This window comes from Nyctibius grandis, chromosome 8, assembly GCF_013368605.1.
Source record: "Nyctibius grandis isolate bNycGra1 chromosome 8, bNycGra1.pri, whole genome shotgun sequence".
Classification (NCBI taxonomy): domain Eukaryota; kingdom Metazoa; phylum Chordata; class Aves; order Nyctibiiformes; family Nyctibiidae; genus Nyctibius; species Nyctibius grandis.
The window spans coordinates 2,288,187-2,307,375 of NC_090665.1; the positions used below are offsets into that span (position 1 = coordinate 2,288,187).

Sequence of the window (19,189 nt, forward strand, 5' to 3'; positions counted from 1 at the left end):
CCCCGTTGCCCCTTGTCCTGTCACTGGGCACCACTGAGAAGAGTCTTGTCCCCTCCTCTTGACACCCACCCCTAAGGTATTTGTAAGTGTTGATAAGATCCCCTCTCAGTCTGCTCTTCTCCAAGCTGAACAGCCTCTTCTCCAGCTCCCTCAGCCTCTCCTCATAAGAGAGATGCTCCAGTCCTTGTTGAACCTCTCACGGTGGCCTTGATCCACGGACCCAGCCCGCCCAGACCCCTCTGCAGCCTCCTGCCCTCCCGCACACCAACACTCCCCAACACACTTTAAGTAACTCTTATCTCCCCACGAGCTCGCTGCACGCTGTGGGCAAAGCCAACGGCCCTGGACCAGGGACTTCCACCCTCCCCCAGTGCCCCCGCAGCACCCTCGGGCGCTGGCACCGACCCCGGGGCCGCCCGCCCCGACGTGCCGGGATTCCCGGCCCCGCCGCTCTCGGGATGAGGAGCGGGGGCTGCCCCGGCCCCGCGGCCCCCGGAGAGGGAAGGGGAGGAGGAGAGGGGGAACCCCCGCTCCCACCGCCCCTATAAGAGCCGGCGCGTCCCCGCCGGTCCCGGCACGGCTCCCGGGGCAGTGGCATGGCGCAGCGCGACGGCTCCGCGGGCAGCGGCGGGCGGGCGGCGCCGCGTAGCGCCAGGCCCCGGCGGTGCAGGCCGCGGGCAGGGCCCCGGGCGCTGCTGCCCGCGCTCTGCCTGGCGCTGGCCCTGCCGCCCCCCGCCCGGGCGCTGCCGCCGCCGCCGCTGCTCCTCCGCCACCGCCTCGCCGACGGGCTGAGCCGCTCCCGGGAGCTGCTGGCGGCCGCCAACGCCTCCCTGCAGCGGGTCAAGGTCTGACAGGGGACGGGGGGGGCGAGGAGATGGTGAGGGGACGTGGGCAGGTGGCGGTGGGACAGTGAGGGTACGCGGGAGGGCAGTACCTGGGAGGGTGGTGATGGGGTGGTGGGGGTACCCAGGAGGGAGGTGATGGGGCAGCGATGGTACCCAGGCAGGTGGTGATGGTACCTGGGGGGGGTGGTGATGGGTTGGTGAGGGTACCAGGCAGGCAGTGATGGTGCCCAGGTGGGCGGTGATGGGTTGGTGGAGGTACCAGGTGGGCAGTGATGGTGCAGCAATGGTACCCAGGCAGGCGGTGATGGTACCTGGGAGGGTGGTGATGAATTGATGAGGGTACCCAGGTGGGCAGTGACAGGTTGGTGAGGGTACCCGGGAGGGCAGTGAGGGTACCTGAGAGGGTGGTGATGGGTTGGTGAGGGTACCTAGGAGGGCAGTGATGGTGCCCAGGTGGGCAGTGATGGGTTGGTGAGTGTACCTGGCCAGGCAGTGATGGGGCAGTGATGGTACCCAGGCAGGCGGTGATGGTACCTGGGCAGGGGCCAATGGGTTGCTGAGGCTATTTTTTTTGCTTTTTGCTAAAACTCCCTGCTAGTGTTGCAAGCTTCATCTCACAGAACTGCAAAAAACCCCCCACCACTGAATAGGCGCATTGATCCCCGCTTGCAGTGGGTCAGTGAGCGCTGTTCAATGTCTACACGGATGGTAGTAGTTATTTTTCACTTTCTAAGAAATACTTTACATCTGAAACTACAGTGACACAAAGTTCTCAACAGATTTGACGTCTGAGAGGATAATTTAAAGTAACGGAAGCTGCAACTTGCAACAGCATATAAAAAAAATCTGTGCAAAGCCTGAGCTTATTCCCATTAAGCACAACCGCCCCTTTCAGTCTCTTACTCTATTTGCTGTCTTTTGTATTTAACCACAATCCTCACACAACCTCATTCCTAGGATTCAGCACAGACAGCTGTGACACATCCCTTACAAATGTGTGTATTTACATATATCCATGTATACATGGTACTGTGCAGCTGAGACAATAACCCTTTTTCATTCCCTTTTTACCCCAGGAGCTCGGCACCCTGGGATTTGAATGTACCCTTGAAGAGGTTGATCTTGAAGATATTACTAAGAATCAAATCAACACCATAAAAGCTTGCACAGCTGAGGATCCAGGGGTAAAAAAAAATTATCAAGTTCCAGCATCATATTTTCCGTATAATTCACACTTCCACAAAATCACCGTGTCTCATTTCTTCTTTAATTTGCAGACTGGAAACTGTCCAGCACTGGAAAGATCTACTCTTGATACGGTAAATCGCCAGTTTCCCAGAAGAACCCATTTCTTTTGCTTGGCGTATGTTTAAAGCACTTAACAACAGATTCCCACATTTCCTAATAATTCTGACTTTGGCAGAGTAAATGCCTGCAGGGCATCTACGAGGATCTGCACGCCTACAGGGCAGAGCTGAAGAGCTTCAGTGATCAAAAGGTGCTGGCAACTATTGATGAAATGATGAAAGTAAGTATTGCTGTCTCCTTCCTTTCTGGTATTTCTGTCATAAAACAGTTTTTAATCCAATGTGATCCATTCTGCAGTCAAACAGTGACTTTCCTTCAATCTGATAATTTAAAAAATTGTCTGTTACCGTTTTTCCTAGAAGGGACTTGATGCTTATGTCACACTTCATGTCTTTGCCTTGCTGATATGGTCAACGTGTGGGGACTGAGATGTGCAGCTCCTCAGCCATACATCCTCCTCCTTCCACACTGCTCCGCTCTCGCAAGGCCATGGGGTACAGGATTTTCTGCCTGAAAAATCCTGTAGATTTCCTACAGAGCTGCCAAGAACTCAAAAATAGAGTAAAAGATGCGAGTAAAAGGGACATAGCTCTATTTCTCTTACAAACACTGAAATATAATACACCTGGTACGCTGAATATGACATAGGGTGTACAGAACTTTGATAAATATTATTCATGAGTAGAGGGAATAGCTGTTAAAAGCTTGTTTGTTTAACAAAAGCTAATTTTAAAAAAAAAAAAAAGTTAATTGCCTTTGTATTGACACAGCAACTCCCAATAGCCTGGAGATTCTGGCCACGGGAAGACAAGCCCAGTCTAAGGGGTCACTAGACAAAGCCGGACATAGGCTTAGTATTAAAAAAGCGTCTTTATTCCTGGGCAGAAAGAGCCTTTTGCATGAATGGATGTTTTTGCCTCAAGGAAAGCACAGCTGCGCATCCTAAGTCTATTAATTATATCATTAAATATTTCAAATTTTATCCTAAGCCTATTAATGATATCATTAAATATTTCAAAGTTTTCATTTATGAGAATACATTCTTATTTCTCAGGCTTGTCATTTATCACTCAGAGGATGAAAAAAATCACAGAATCACAGAATCAATGAGGTTGGAAGAGCCCTCTGGGCTCATCGAGTCCAACCATTGCCCTGACACCACCATGGCAACTAGACCAGGGCACTAAGTGCCATGTCCAGGCTTTTCTTGAACCCCTCCAGAGATGGTGACTCCACCACCTCCCTGGGCATCTAGAGAGCTTTTAGTTTTAGCCCCTTTCTGGTGACAGTTTGTGATGCCCCTACCTCTTCGCAGGCCCTGAAGAGCGGGACCGTGCCGCAGGCACCGGCGGGCGCGGGGCTGACCTCCTTCAAGGAGAGGATGAGGCTCTGCGGCGTCCTTCACGCCTTCCAAATCCGCACCGTCACCATCAACAGGATGATGAACTACCTGACCTCTCCGGAGAGCTCGCTGGGAGCGCCCAGCCCTCCAGCCCTTGGGGGGTAAATTTGACCAAAGGATGTTTTGAAGAAAAAAAATTAGTAGGGTCAATACCCTGCAAGGTGGTTGGGGGCTTTTTGGGAACCGACCACATCATATTTCCCAGAGTTTCTTATAAATCGTGTTTTAGCGAGCTGTTGTCAGTGCCTTTTAAGCTACCACGTTAAACTTCTAAATTTCTAGAAAATAAGCTACATCATAGTACCAAAATGTTCTCAACTGTCATTTAACTGTTGTATTTATTCAGCTGCAATTTTCAGAAATTGAAACGTATTTATAATAATCAATTTATTTATGATTATACTCCTTATTTATTCTATTTATTGCCTAATAAAATTAAAGTTTGCATAAAAAATATGGTGACTTTTTTTTCTTCCTTGAGGTATAATATGAATACTTTTAAATACTTTGAATATTGCTGGCATGTGACTGTACACCACAGTAACATTCAGCACTGGTATCATATTTTAAAATCCTGTTTGTCTTGTTACTTACATCAGACATATTTCTGGTGGATTTTCTCTCAGACTCAGAGCTCAAAGCAACCCACGTGGTTTCACCCTCATTTACAGTGAGTTTCCAGCCAGTTACACAGTTTCTGGGGTGAAATAGCCTCAAGCTTCACCAGGGGAGGGTCAGGTTGGACATTAGGAAGCATTTCTTCTCAGCAAGGGTCATTAGCCATTGGAAGGGGCTGCCCAGGGAGGTGGTGGAGTCACCATCTCTGGAGGGGTTTAAGAAAAGCCTGGACATGGCACTTAGTGCCCTGGTCTAGTTGCCATGGTGGTGTCAGGGCAATGGTTGGACTCGATGAGCCCAGAGGGCTCTTCCAACCTGATTGATTCTGTGAAATGTAATTGGAAGTTAGGTGAAATTACTAGGTTTAAGACTAAAAACAACCTCTTGTGTAAAGACAAGAGTGGGTCTTGGGTGGGACCCCCAGCCCTTCTAGCTGCCGTCCCCATCCTCTCCCCACTTCCCCAAGCGCTGGCGTTACCTCCACACCACACCGGCCCGTAAAATGGGATCTTGTGAACTCCCACCACCTGAACTAGAGCCATGGTCCCTACTCCAACAGACCACCCACAACGTACACCAAGTTGTAAGGTAAGAGCAACCTCGTGCTTTGGTGGTGTGACGCAACTGTGATGCTTTAATCCCTTCTGCCTGCAAGAGCTGGACAAAGCCAAACTGAAGACCACAGAAATACAATATATCTTTTTTATAAAAGCTTCTTGATTTTGATTTAAAGAACCTGGAGGTTGAAGACCTTATAACCTCTTTCAACCATCTGCTACGCTACCCAGTTACCCTCATTATTACAAATAAGCATCTTATTTCCAGCTTAGATCTACTGATTTCTGCTCTGCCCAGAGGGTCCTGTTAGAGCTTTGTTTTTTTATGGGATATCTTAAAGGTCCCTGATGGCAATTTCTCCCCACTTGTCCAAGGGAGAAGAGCACAAGCCTCCCTGCCTCCCATGGCTTTTTTCCCCCTCTAAATGCCCCACAGGCAGAAGGTCCTGGGCACCCACACAGCCCTTGCCCTCGGCCACCCCTAAGGATGTACGTAGCAGTGGAGCATCAAGGCTTGGAAAGATGGCCCACAACATACAACAGCCTTGCAACGTTTCATCCAATAGCTAAAATAAAAAAAAAAATCAAAAATCATATGGAAATAGTGTAAATGTTTCCTTTTTAATCCTTATTTTTTAAAAGTATGCTTTTTCTTTCATAAACATACGCAGAGGAAGATGCTCAAAAGAATCTTTTCCAATTCTGTAGTACCCGCATTGCCTACAGAGTAACAGCCTTCGCAGAGATTTTGGCTTCTCCCCTTTTTTTTAAGCACCTAATTCTATTCAAGTTACAATTAACCAAGTAAAAAAAAAAAGTATAAAAAGTTTATAATACAAAAAAAAAATTATACAACATAAAAATTATCTCATAAAAACTGAGACAGACTGTACAGAGAAAGGTGAAGAAGAAATTCCCAGGGAAAATTCAAAGCTGCCTGGAGTTCATAGTGGTGCTCCCGTGAAACCAGTCTCCGGGTTTTTAGAAAACAGAACCACAGCTTAACAAGGACTGAATGTACACGAGTATATACAGTAATTATGTATATATACAGTGATTACGCAAAGGAATTGATCTGCAAGTTTAGGATTATTCTTCCCTGATCCTGGGTATCTGTAAGAAATACAATGTACCTCATGATTTTGGCAGTTCAATATTTTTTTTAAGGGGATGAAAGTTTCTGCATAACTTTTCTCCCTGTCTTTCCCTGATGTAAATAAAAATGTTTCCAGATAACGACCGTATACCTGAACAAGGTTAAGTGGTTTCCCCCAGTGTTCATGTCTTTTAGGACTGGCTCAAATGAGACAGTGTGTTGGCAGTGTTGGGTTTCCCCGTAGGTCAAGCCCAGTGCTCCCAGTGGTGACGCCGGGATCCACCCGATTGCTCCCGAGAGTCTCACGTGTGCCTATATCCACACAAAATTTCGTTCACATTTCTCACGAAGATCCTGCCTGAACTTCCTGCTGGGCGATGATGCCTTGCATCTTCCTTCCCGAATCTCACTGAGATCCCAGGGAAGCGGCTGGGGAAGTTCCCCCCACGCTCCTTCTGTCTGCGGCTTCACCAGCTCAGCACCGAGCCGAGAACCCTGGGGAAAGGGACACGCACAAACACACACAGGTTATCTGATCTCTGCAAGTTCCTGCAATATTCAAGTGGAATAAGAATTAAAAGCCTACGAGAGAGCGCAAGGCTGTGGCACAGAGAGGTTTGTGAGGGTCAGAGGAGCAAGGGAGCACGAGCAGCTCCCCACCCTTGGAAGCCAGGCTGAGTTCAGGAAGAGCAAAGCTTTGCCTGTTTCAGAAAAGATATTTCAGTTTTGAGAAAAGTTCCCCTTGGCTGGCCGAGTTCTCAGCCCACTGAACAACTTGGGTAGGCGCAGGGTGAACTGAATGTAAGGAGTCACCCAAGAAATGAGTGGGAGCACCCATGGGCAGTAAGGAAATACATACACACACATGGGTCTGTGGGAACGAACTGCTAACTCATCCATCAGGGGAAGGTGCTAATTAACTGTTCCTAAAATACAGAAAAGACCCAAACACCTCTTCTCTGGACTCCCTGAGAAAGCCAAGAATTGGTTTGGGTATATGACACTGACTGGTTTGGCCGTGATGTGTAGGTCATGCTGAGAGTACTCTCAACACTGTCAGTGCAAAAATATTACTCATTTTATATCAGTTTCTGAAGGGAAGTATAAAAATGCCACAAGAAATTAAGTCATTACTAATACCAGAAGGGAGACAATTTTGACCTACGCAGTAAAACACGTACTAGGTATCTGGTAAACTCTCTGATGCGAATTCTTAAAATACATCTGAAACACACTGATGTAATTAAATAAATGGAATGGGAAGGTGGTACCTTGCAGGGCTTGCAGTATCTCATAGGATGCTTTCTCATGGAGACTTCTGTACAAAGCTTCTGCCGTCCCGTTGCTTTGCTCTCTGTCTCTCCACTTGCTCAACAGCAGGAATTTTTGCATATTAACTTCTTCCTCCGTTGCCTGAATCTGCTCAATGTCCTTCATTTCCATCTCAAGACACTCAATGGCAATTTCTCTCCACTGCCGACCGAACAACTTCGCGATCACCATCAGCTGTTGGTCAGTTAAGTTTTTTGTTTCAATTCCATCTGAAAAGACACAGAACAGAACTCAGATTTAACATTGCTCTTCCCATTACACTTGTAACTGAGTGATGCTATCAGTTCTGTGCGTGGCCAGGGGATGTATGATGAAGGGGATCTTATTATTCAGATTATCCAGCAAGGTCAGAGCCAAGCGCTGGAGAAAAACACCTGAAGGTCATGAACGTGACAACACCCAATTGCATGCTGGCTGCCATAAAGGATTTTTTTCCCATTTAAAAGCAGCTATTCATCTAGTAGAAAAACTGCACGAACGGTCCGTTGGGTTACCCAGAGATTTTGAGATTTTTTTTTCCATTATTTATTGAACTAACATTATTTCTTCTGTATTTTTTCCAAGTAACTATTAGTAAAGGAGCAGTTTCTGAGTGGGAGCTCCCAGACACCAAGCATTTCTGACCATCAGGACATCACACGTCAACAATAAACGGGAGCTGCTCGTTTTTCAGAAAAACCCAGCCTGTTATGGCTCAGGAGATATCATAAATGCAAAATTTGAGACATGCAGTGGAAACTTCTGTCAAAAACAGCCACTCTTTCCCAGTCTTAGAAGACAATACCATTTTAGCTGACCCTTACAAAGCAAATTTCCTAGCGGTTTTTCCCCATTTACTTACCCAATGACTGACAAGCAGTGTACTAAAGTATACAAATGTAGGTACAAATTCTGCACCTACAAAAGCAGCTCTTTCCCTTCCTATATTTCATGCTCAGACTCGTGGAAGTCTTTAAAAAAGCAAGCTCAGGTTTAATTCATGGGATGGATACAAAAAAACCCCAACCCTGTGATACACAATTGCTCTACCTGCAGTATTGCTGGTCTTTTGCTTTTTGCTACAGAGCTCGTCTTCTTCCAAAATGCTGAGGGTTGGTTTCCGTTTTTTGACACCTAAGAAGCAAGTGAGAGGTGACGTTACTTCTTTCCCACCACTTGAGCTACAACAGCAAGCAAGGTACGCAGAAAATAAGCAACGCCAACTTATCTTCAAAGTGACTTACTGACTGTGCTTCTTTTCTGCTCGTTTTTGTTCTGATCGTAGTGTATCCAGTCACCTGGCAAACAGTTTTCAGAGAAAACAAAAGGTGAGAAGAGCCTGGAGAAGAGGAGGCTCAGAGGTGACCTTAGTGCAGTCTACAGCTACCTGAAGGGAGGTTGTAGCAGAGTGGGAGTCGGCCTCTTCTCCCAGGCAACTAGCGATAGGACAAGGGGACACAGCCTCAAGCTTGGCCAGGGGAGGTTCAGGTTGGACATTAGGAAGCATTTCTTCTCAGCAAGGGTCATTAGCCATTGGAAGGGGCTGCCCAGGGAGGTGGTGGAGTCACCATCTCTGGAGGTGTGTAAGAAAAGACTGGACATGGCACTTAGTGCCATGGTCTAGTTGCCATGGTGGTGTCAGGGCAATGGTTGGACTCGATGATCCCAGCGGGCTCTTCCAACCTGACTGATTCTGTAACATCCACTACGTAACCTCCCAGAGCTCTTCTCTTTGTGTTTTATCACTCCCAGCTCCAAACCTCGCTATTTTAACAGCAGGAATATTGGTGCATCTAAGGGTTGAATTATACCCCAACTCCTGCATCTTTCCAGGAGGAACAGCCCAGTCATGGGAGGACCAAAGACTCACTCTCTCTTAGTTTTGCTTTCCACACAGTCTCATCAGACTCCAGCTCGACCAAAGACAAGGTGAAGTCGTCGGGTTTCTCCAAATAGACTTCAATGTAGCTTTTTAGTTTCAAGAGAGATCCATCAACAAATTCAATTTCCTATAAAATGTAAATACATTAAAAATAAACCTTTACCCAAATGTACACTACAGAGGAGGTATGTGGCTGTTGGCCCAGATCTGAGCCCGACTCCAAGCTCCCCAGAGTTTGGCTGTTGACTTTGGCATCAGGATTTCATCCCAAAATTTTAGGGCTGTAAGAGGCAAACGCCCTTAATACTAGGGCAGGAAAAGCCATTTTGTATCACGTTTCTAATCCAGCTGCAATGCGCGAAATGAGGGTCGTGTGAGGGACTTACCTCTGGAGTTATTTCAGCTTCTGGCTCACAAACTAATCTGTACCTCTTTCCTTTCTGCAGTAATTTCTGGCAGACAGGGGGCTTGTCAATTTTAATGAATTTCTTATTTGAATATTTTACAGCTCTCGAGATATCCTAAAATTTAAAAATATGATTTAAAGGTTACTCGCCTCAGTAAAGGAATTAATATTTAAAACCTGTGCTAATGTGGCTCCTTGGGCTTTTCTTTGTCCCCAGCTCTGTGAAATGGCCATGAACTGTTCCACATGGCAAAGTTCACAGACAGCTGTGCACTAAACACCATCCTCAAAACACAGCAAACAAACATCTCCAGCTGTCGTGCTACATGGGTGAAATTAGACAGAAGAGGTGTGCAACCCACATAAAAGGAAGGTTTTTCGTTGCTGTCCTCTCCTAGTGTTTGCCTACATATTGTAGTAGGGTGAGAGGACAAGAAGCCCTTTCAGGTGTAAATCCTGAGCTCCACGGATTTTGGTGGCAAACAAGGTTCTGATGTATTCTGAGTGCACTCTCAGTAAATTTGCAGATGACACCAAGCTGGGTGGGAGTGTCGATCTGCTGGAGGGTAGGAAGGCCCTACAGAGGGATCTGGACAGGTTAGATAGATGGGCCGAGACCAACGGCATGAGGTTCAACAAGAATAAGTGCTGGGTCTTACACTTCGGCCACAACAACCCCCTGCAGCACTACAGGCTGGGGGAAGAGTGGTTAGAAAGAGCCCTGGGGGTGCTGATCGACAGCCGGCTAAACATGAGCCAGCAGTGTGCCCAGGTGGCCAAGAAGTCCAGTGGCATCCTGGCCTCTATTAGGAACAGTGTAGCCAGCCGGTCTGGGGAAGGGATCGTCCCTCTGTACTCAGCACTGGTGAGGCCGCACCTTGAATCCTGTGTCCAGTTCTGGGCCCCGCACTTCAAGAGAGATGTTGAGGTGTTGGAGTGAGTCCAGAGGAGGGCAACCAAGCTGGTGAAGGGTCTGGAGGGTCTGACCTATGAGGAACAGCTGAGGGAGCTGGGGGTGTTTAGCCTGGAGAAGAGGAGGCTCAGAGGTGACCTTAGTGCAGTCTACAACTACCTGAAGGGAGGTTGTAGTGCAGTGGGAGTCAGCCTCTTCTCCCAGGCAACCAGCGACAGGACAAGAGGACACAGCCTCAAGCTTGGCCAGGGGAGGTTCAGGTTGGACATTAGGAAGCATTTCTTCTCAGAAAGGGTCATTAGCCATTGGAAGGGGCTGCCCAGGGAGGTGGTGGAGTCACCATCTCTGGAGGTGTTTAAGAAAAGACTGGACATGGCACTTAGTGCCCTGGTCTAGTTGCCATGGTGGTGTCAGGGCAATGGTTGGACTCGATGATCCCAGAGGGCTCTTCCAACCTGACTGATTCCGTGATTCTGTATTTCTTTTCTATAGCAGCTTGTGAGTGAGCATGTGGGGCAGTGTAATTCCTTAAATATCGTATCCTAACTTGGCAGACCTTTTCAGTATGGAACTCTCATTTTATATATAAAAATATATATAAAAATATAAATTTATATTTTTATATATATAATATATATATAATATATAGACTATTATTGCATGCAAACGCTGGGACGAGAGAAGAGCATCTCTTTGCCACACCCCATCCTCAACATAGCACCACCACAACCCTCCCTGCCAGCACTTCCATCACGCCACCCTACGCCCCCGACACGAGCCATACCTTTATAAAGGAGTCGTTGTTGGTAGCCACGTAGACCCTGAAGGACAAGGAGGGATGCTCGTCGACAACTTTGTAGAGGATGACGGCGCCGTGGTACTGCACGGGCTCCTGGCTCTGGAGGAGCGGCCCCACGGGCGACAGCGAGCTCACCAGCCACTTCACGTGCGAGGCCGAGTAGTCGGCGGAGGGCTCGATGGCCGCGCCCTTGCCTTTGATGTGCAGCACCTTGAAGGCCATGCCCGCGCCATGACCTGTGGGGACACGGGGCTGAGTGCCTCCGCGGGGCCCGCAGCCTCCCGCGCCCGCCGCGCCGGGGGCCGGCACTCACCGCCCAGGCAGAGGGAGTGGGGGAACTGGATGGAGGTGAGCGCGGGGGCCGAGTCGCAGCGCACGTCGAAGAGGGGGCCGCCCACGATCCACGGCTTTTCCACGAGGCTGGCGTATTTGCTCCAGGATAAGAGGGTGTACGTGATCTTCACAGCCCCCGTTACCTCAAAAATCAAGCCCGTGAGGCTGCACTGGTACGTCCCCTCTGCGTCCAGCTGCACCCTGCCATGGGCAAGAGGGACCCCGTTAGTTCAGTTCCCACCGCCTAGTAAATATCATAAAAATGTGGTTTGCAAGGGATAACGGAGAAACTCCCTTCCCAACAAGTGCAGAGCACTTATCTGAATAGCACAGAAGCCACAATAATTTTTTTTCACCGGTCTCTGTATTCAAACTGTCACTGGAGTGTTAAAAACTGGCCGGGAGGACCCAGCCAGTGCATGAAAAATAACAATTTGCATAACATTTCCTGCAAACGAAGCAGCTGCTTTTACACAAAGGGCTCAGCCCAGCTCCCATCGATGTCGGAGCCAACACTGACAACATCAACATCACACACCGATGACAACTCCCAAGCCAGAGAGAGGGAGCACGAGGCTGGGATCCAACGGCAAACACAAGGTCAGGGCGAGCATCCCTGTGAGGCAGGGCAAGAGCCCTCGTGTGTGCCCGGACTAAAATATGCCTGATGTTAATTACTGCAAGACAAGGTGGGCAGGACGGCGTCCCGAGAGCTTTCTTGGACCAGGCCCTGCAGGCAGCACGGGCAGCTGCTCTAAATTGTTTATTTTTAAGGATTTTTGAGGTATCTGTTATAACTCCAAATGTATTTGTGCAGCAAATTAGTCTTTTTCCCACTTGAACTGAAGAGAGAAGTAGCTTGATGAGAACAACATAAACGTATACACATTATATTAAAAAAAAACATACACATGTTGTCCTCCAGAAAGTCTCCTAGGGGTCACTTGCTCCTTCTGGTCCTATAAACAGATTTTAAAAAAATACATATTTTTAAAGGTGATGAGAGAGCAGAATGACAATTTGCAGATTATCTCATGCAAAATACGTGGGTGTTTTTATTAAACATACGTTTTCATTTCTGCAACGCTCGCAGGGTGCCGGACAGCTCGCTCCTGGTGAGAAAACAGGAAGACCAGCTCATTAAAAGCAAAGTAATTAAACACACAGGGAAAAAAAAAAACAGCCCTCGAGAGATCTGTTACTACCTGGTTCGTTGCAGCGCGGCAGCGATTCCTTCTCCTCCTGTTCTTCATCTACAAAAAAAAAGAGCTTTTCCAGCAAACACCTCAGCCTCCAGCGGGTTTCTGCTCCCACACTCAGCAAGGACAACCCACCTAAGTTGCTCCCAGTCATAAAAACCTACGGAGAATACTCCTAAGACTAAGCTCTCGCACGCACACCCCCACGCACAGGCTTCGCACGGCGCGGGGATGAAGCTGAATGTCAGGATGCAACTTTTATCAAACGCTCCTCACTCGCCCAAACTCCTGGAAATCTTCACAGGGGTTAAAAAAAAAAGACCCATCCTCAGGATGAGCCTCGTCGTGCCCAGTACAAAGCTCACCCACCCGCCAGGGAAGCTGGCAGCAGCGCAGGTAACCACGCTGTTTGCAGTGTGTTTGTCCCCAAAAGGTTTTTTAAGCACCTGAACCCCCCTCATGGACCCCCAACCCCACAGAAATCAAGCAGAGCAGTGAAAGCTTTCAGCCCGGAGGGTGGATTTTGCAGGAGCTGTTGTGACAAGGCCGGGCTGGCTGCCGGCGCGCGGGGGCACGGGTGCTGTGCCGCTCGCTCCCCGTTCCACCACCCTGCGGGCCGGGACCGCGGCCAGGCTGTCCCAAAGTCACCCCGGGACACCGACACCCTGCGGGGCAGGCAGATGTGGGAGAGGCAGCACACGTATGGCTGGAGAACGGCCTGGAGAGCATCAGGCAGGCCCTGCCAGCGCACTGGCTCCCTGCCTGCGGCCCTGCTACGCACCCCCTGCGCCGAGGTACGCTCTCTAGCAAGTCCTTTTACAGACAGACGGCGAGGCGGCGGCTGGGCCAGCTCTAAATCCCTCTCTTGCCATCACCTATCTTCACCCCCGTGCATCCCTGACCCGTGTTGGCTTCCTCCCGCCTTGCCCGGCACATACAAGGACCACAACAACAGCGCACTCACCCGACCCTCCTTCATCCGACTCCTCCGCATCTGAGGAGAAAAAGCTTCGTAATTATTTAACTGAACACTATCAATCTTGCGTGAAACCAGAACAAGCTGCTGGTGGTGGAACCCGTGTCACACGCAAACCCGCAGGCTTTTCATCACCAGCAAGCGCTTCCTTTCATTCTTTTCCTGTCCATCCTGTTTTGCCACTTTCGCTGCCAACTTTTTAAGCAGATTTATGGCCTCTTGGTCTTCAGACAACTACTGTGGTGCAAAAGCAGCCGCGTGTATTGTGTCTACAGGACTAAAGCAACGTTAGCTGCTGCTTCTCTATTATTGCTCCAAACTGAGCAGTTAAATCACAGAATCACAGAATCAATCAGGTTGGAAGAGCCCTCTGGGATCATCGAGTCCAACCATTGCCCTGACACCACCATGGCAACTAGACCAGGGCACTAAGTGCCATGTCCAGGCTTTTCTCAAACACCTCCAGAGATGGTGACTCCACCACCTCCCTGGGCAGCCCCTTCCAATGGCTAATGACCCTTGCTGAGAAGAAATGCTTCCTAATGGCCAACCTGAACCTCCCCTGGTCAAGCTTGAGGCTGTGTCCTCTTGTCCTATCGCTAGCTGCCTGGGAGAAGAGGCCGACTCCCACTCCACTACAACCTCCCTTCAGGTAGTTGTAGACTGCACTAAGGTCACCTCTGAGCCTCCTCTTCTCCAGGCTAAACAACCCCACCTCCCTCAGCCATTCCTCGTAGGTCAGACCCTCAAATCACTTGCTCACGAAATCATTCTTCTTTTCAGCGTGCAATCACGGAATTAACAATCTTACACGATATTCCCATGAAAAGCCGCTGGTTTAACCCGAACGTACGTTTTCAAAAGGGAGAAGATAGATAAATCACAACGCGATGCTCACCTGACTCCCCTTCCGAGCCACTGCTGGAGCTGCTCTCGGAACTGTCCTCTCCTGAACAAAATTACACCCCGTTAGTCACAGGCAGGATGAAATAAAGCAGTGCCACAGGTAAAGGAAAGGATACATCTAGAAGATTAAATACATCACGTTCGTCAGTGAGTTAGAGAATATAACTTAGGCAGAGGGGAGCATCAGAGCATCGAATCCCAGCATCAGAAGAGGCTTTGGGGTCGCCCAGGTCAGGTGTGGTGTTCAAGAGGCTTAATTTTAATGTTTTACACAACCTGGGACTATTCTGGAGCTTCACCTGTAGCAGGTCCCAGCCAAATTATGGTTTCTGTGACACGCACATGAGGTGGGAGAAGCATCAGTGGGAGCCGGTGTGTCCCACCAGTGACATGGGGATGTGCCATACACGGCTTTAATACATTATTCTGACAAATATAAGTCGAAGTGAAACTAGTATCACAAAGCAAGCAACTCGAGGAGTTGCAGCAGTCTCTACACCGTGGTTTTATCACGTTGTGGGGAAATGGGGGATGCAAGGCCAGCCCCACCATGCCACGCGTGTGCTCACCCGCCAGGTGCTCCTCGGCCGAGCCCTCTCCCTCCGCACCGCTGGCCACCACCTCTGCAAGAGAAAAGCAGTCGGGGGATCGAAGCTTGAAAGAGATTTAACTCTTCCCTTGGCGTTTTGGTACTATGCAGGTCAGAGGAGGAGATTAAATAGGAAAGGAATATGAATTTTAAAAGTCAGTATAAAAAAGTAAAAACCCTTCTCTATTAAACTAAGGCATTACACTGTGTTTTTTAAAGCCAGCAGTTATAGAACTGTCATTTCCATTCTGAAGGACGGGCATTTCTCATAACAAACCCATTTGAAGCGCTGTGTTTCACAAAATTACCTTACCTTTTTCATCTGAAGAGAGGGACTCGGCTCCGCTGGAAGGCAAAACGAGAAATACATGAGCAGATCCATCAGTCCTTCGCTGCACCTCCGCACAAGCCCTCTTGAAAAGGGGAAATATGCTGGTTTTATCATTTACAGATAAAGATCAGATGGGGAAACCTTTCCGTGGAGCTCCACAAAGCTCCACAACATCCTCCCTGCAGCCCCCTCAAATAACCACCACAAAAGCTGCTGCTGAGGAAGGGAATCGCCAAACCAGGAGGTGACATCCAGCTCTCCATCGCTTCAGTGGCACCAGCAAATACCCAGCGGCAGCCGAATGCCACATGGGCAGGGACAGATCAAACATCCCCTCGGTCTTTGGAGCATTTCAGTGCCGCCCCGGCGATGCCGAGGGATGCTGGCAATGGCAAAGCCAAGCCGTGGCCGTTGGTCTTCAGCAGCTCAGCTCAGGAGGGCTGATTTTGACCATCCCGGGGTGCACCCACAGCCCATCCACTCCAGCTCCCCAGGGTGCACCCAGCAGCAGAGGGGTGCTGCTGGGGTCGGGGGGGCATCATCGCGGGGGTCACAGCCACGCTGGGGTGGCTCAAACACAAAATTTAAAAAATAAATAGGTGATAATGGTAGGAAAATAAATCCCCTAAGGTATGGCTGAGGCACTAGGTGAAGGGATGCAAGCAGGGGGGGTCCTGGGTGAAGCGTGGTGGGGCGGGCGGCTGTGCAGGGGTGCTCCCACGCAGCCTGGAGCTGTAAGAGCGTGGTGGTGAGGGGCAGGGAAAAGGGTGCTGGAGAAACTGGGCGAGGGTTTCACTGCGGGCGTGAATGGGAAATTACACAACGGGGTTTGGGCTTCCAAACTGTATCTTAAAAAAAAAAAAAAGACATAATATCTGTAAGATTTGGACAAAGCTTGAATATACCCCAGAGACAGCGCCTGAGCCAAGCCTGTTTGTGCAACCCTTCCACCAAGTGCTGGCTCGCTAAATACGGGCTTGTGCCCTTCACAGCTGCATTTCCCTCCTCCTCAGCTGAAAAAAACTCTCCGGAGGAGGAAAATGGGGAAAAAAAAAACAAACCAGCCCTACTTAGTGTAAGAAATTATTGCCCACAACTAATTACACCAGGGAAGAAGGGCACTGCCAGCTGCCCCCCTGGGGTTGTTTCCCAGCCCCCGCTGGAGTCACGTCGAAGCGGGGTGACCCCGCGGGGGGCTTCAGAGGGGGAGGACAAACAGGCTCGGTCCTCAACGGCCTCAGCTGCCGTCTGTTGTGGTAACACCCGCGGTGCAGCGGGGCCGGGGCGGAGCGGGGCCGGGTGCCCGGGGCGGAGCGGGGCCGGGGCGGAGCGGGGCCGGCGGAGCGGGAACGCCGCTGGCTCGCCCAGCGCTTTTGTCTGCCGGAGCAGGGGATGCGGAGCGGGGCCCGGGGGGTGCCGGGCGGCTGCACGGCCGGCTCCCGGGCTGGGCAGCGGGGTGGGTGCGGGGGGATCCCGCTGCAGGTGCGTGGCTGGGCGCTGCGCCCCAAAACCGGTGTGGTTTTGGGGCGGGGGGGGAGGAAGGAGGCGCTGGGCTCTGTGCCAGCGCGGGGCAGGGACACTTCGGTGCGGTCCAGCAAGGTGGGGGGGAGATGGGGGGACGGGAAGCGATGGGGGGGTGGAAGGGGGGGGGGGCTGGAGGAGAGAGGAGGATGCTGGGGGATGCAGCTGGTGCGGGGGATGGGGAGGATGCTGGGGAGGATCGGGAGGGGCTGGGGGCGAAGGGGGGGATCGGGAGGGGCTGGGGGTGCAGGGGAGGAACGGGAGGGGCTGGAGGTGCAGGGGGGAAACGGGAGGGGCTGGGGGGGGGGGGCAGCGGGAGGATGCAGGGAGGGGGATAATAGGGCCGGAGGTGGCCAGGGGATGCCGGGCAGGCGCGGGGGGTCCCGGGGGTGCTGCGGAGGGTCGTGGAAGCGGGGCAGCGCATCGCTGGGGGCAGCCGGGCCCCCCCCCCCCCGGTCCCCGCTCACCTGTCGGGCTCCTGCCCGCGGCGGGACATCGCGGCGGGAGGCGGGAGCGGCGCGGCGGGGGAAGCACCGCCCCGGAGGGGGGCGGGGACCAGAGAGGCCACGGCCACCCCCGCGGGCACGCCCCTGCTGACTGTGCCCCCCCCGGAACCAATAGAGAAGAAATAGAATGGAAATAGAATGGAAATAGAAAAGAAAAAGAAATAGACAGCAAAAAGAAATAGACAGCAAAAAGAAATAGACAGCAAAAAGAAAAAAGAAAAAGAAAAAGAAAAAAGAAAAAGAAAAAGAGTAAAGAAAAAAGAAAAGAAAAAAGAAAAGGAAAAAGAAAAGGAAAAAGAAAAGGAAAAAGAAAAGGAAAAAGAAAAGGAAAAAGAAAAGGAAAAAGAAAAGGAAAAGGAAAAGGAAAAGGAAAATAAGAGAAATACGAGAGAAATACGAGAGAAATACGAGAGAAATACGAGAGAAATACAATAGGTGTCGCATATACGTACTAGATACATCGTGCCTATAGGTACATGTCGTTACTCACACCCAGCTGCCAGCCCGGGCACGAAGGCTGCCGGCTCACCCACCGAGGTGTCAGGGAGGGGGTCCCTGCTGCCAGGGGATGGCAGGTTGTGCCCCAGCTCAGGCACGGTGGCACATGGGCTGGCACCGCCACCGATTTCCCGGCTGGTGCCATATGGGAACCCAGACATCGGACGCAGGGTGGGAAAGGTTGGACTCGGTGATCCCAGAGGTCTCTTCCAACTTAGTTGATTATGTTATTCTGTGAAAGCGCTGCCTGGGCTGCTGCCATTTCCCCTTTGCTAGCCCCGCGGGCAGGCAGGGTGCGAGGACTGCCAGTGCCCAGGGCCACACTGGCATCACCTGCCTTCCTTTGCCACTGGGATTCCACCTGCAGGAGCACAAAAGTAATTTTTTTTTTTAAAAAGAAGGGAACATAAGCTCCTCCACCAGAAGCATTTTGGTAGTAAAGTGCTCCTGGAGCACCTAAGGTACCCCTAGAGCTGCAGCAAACCTCCCAGAGCCAGCAGCGCCTCTGCCCTGGGAGTGCCAGCGGATGGTGCTCACCTCTGCAGGGCAATTAAACGCCTCTTCGAGGGCTGCAGGGAGATTTCCAAGCCTCCAGGCGGGCTCCAGGCAAAGAAATCCTTGCACACCTTTGCACACCCTCGCTCCCCACCCCTGCCCCGCTGCCTCCCAGCTGAGCACCCCAGGCTGGAAACATCCAAAGTCATCTCAGTTTGTGCCCAGACGAGCTGAGCCCTTTGGGAAGAGGGGGTATCAGATGTTTGTTTTGAAGCTGTTCCTCTTATGCCTAGAGTCCATCTGGCCCCAGCCCAGATCTCAGCATCACCCTCCTCCCCTTGCGCCAACCCCAAAGCGGCTCCTGGGTGCAGGCAGGGTACAGGGTCACCCTTTGTGTGTCTGCCCAACGCACACACCAGAAAAAAAAGATAAGCTCTATAAACAAGCTTTAGTGTATAAGTAAACATAGTCTCCAAATGCTGTTCCAGGTGCCTTTGAAGTGCTCAGCTCCCACGTCCTCCCGCGCTGGGTATGAACGAGCAGGATGTGGCATCAGGAGCCCCCCCCAGCGCTGCCCCTCTGGTGCATCCTGCCAGCCCCATCCTGCCAAATGCTTCCAGAAAAATCCATATCCCCAGGAAAATACATGCGCAGAGCTCGTGGGAACGAGCTATAGTGCTCAGGCTGCAAAGGGTGTT

The 19,189-nt window shown here is 50.6% G+C and overlaps 2 protein-coding genes across 2 annotated transcripts; one reads left to right on the forward strand and one right to left on the reverse strand.

Moving 5' to 3' along the window:
- The first annotated feature begins 596 nt into the window (after positions 1-596).
- On the forward strand, positions 597-3,660 carry IL12A (interleukin 12A). Its single transcript, XM_068406444.1, has 5 exons — positions 597-845; positions 1,922-2,029; positions 2,123-2,164; positions 2,269-2,373; positions 3,469-3,660. Exons 1-5 carry the CDS (start codon positions 597-599, stop codon positions 3,658-3,660), a joined length of 696 nt encoding a protein of 231 aa, XP_068262545.1.
- Positions 3,661-5,627: 1,967 nt separating this feature from the next.
- Positions 5,628-12,001, reverse strand: CARD8 (caspase recruitment domain family member 8). Its single transcript, XM_068406449.1, has 9 exons — positions 11,991-12,001; positions 11,451-11,671; positions 11,123-11,373; positions 9,406-9,540; positions 9,008-9,146; positions 8,382-8,435; positions 8,188-8,271; positions 7,098-7,367; positions 5,628-6,321 (listed from the first exon to the last, which is right to left on the reverse strand). Exons 1-9 carry the CDS (start codon positions 11,999-12,001, stop codon positions 6,302-6,304), a joined length of 1,185 nt encoding a protein of 394 aa, XP_068262550.1. The 3' UTR covers positions 5,628-6,301.
- Positions 12,002-19,189: the final 7,188 nt, after the last annotated feature.

What these genes read in the sequence shown, in the direction of transcription:
- IL12A (XM_068406444.1), top strand. Translation starts at nt 597, where the DNA reads ATGGCGCAGCGCGACGGCTCCGCGGGCAGCGGCGGGCGGGCGGCGCCG. An exon ending in GCACAGCTGAGGATCCAGGG is followed by an intron (nt 2,030 to 2,122) that starts GTAAAAAAAAAT and finishes TTTAATTTGCAG; the next exon opens with ACTGGAAACTGTCCAGCACT. An exon ending in CTATTGATGAAATGATGAAA is followed by an intron (nt 2,374 to 3,468) that starts GTAAGTATTGCT and finishes ACCTCTTCGCAG; the next exon opens with GCCCTGAAGAGCGGGACCGT.
- CARD8 (XM_068406449.1), bottom strand. An exon ending in GAAAGCAAAACTAAGAGAGA is followed by an intron (nt 8,436 to 9,007) that starts GTGAGTCTTTGG and finishes ACTGTTTGCCAG; the next exon opens with GTGACTGGATACACTACGAT. An exon ending in GCAGAAAAGAAGCACAGTCA is followed by an intron (nt 8,272 to 8,381) that starts GTAAGTCACTTT and finishes CTTGCTTCTTAG; the next exon opens with GTGTCAAAAAACGGAAACCA.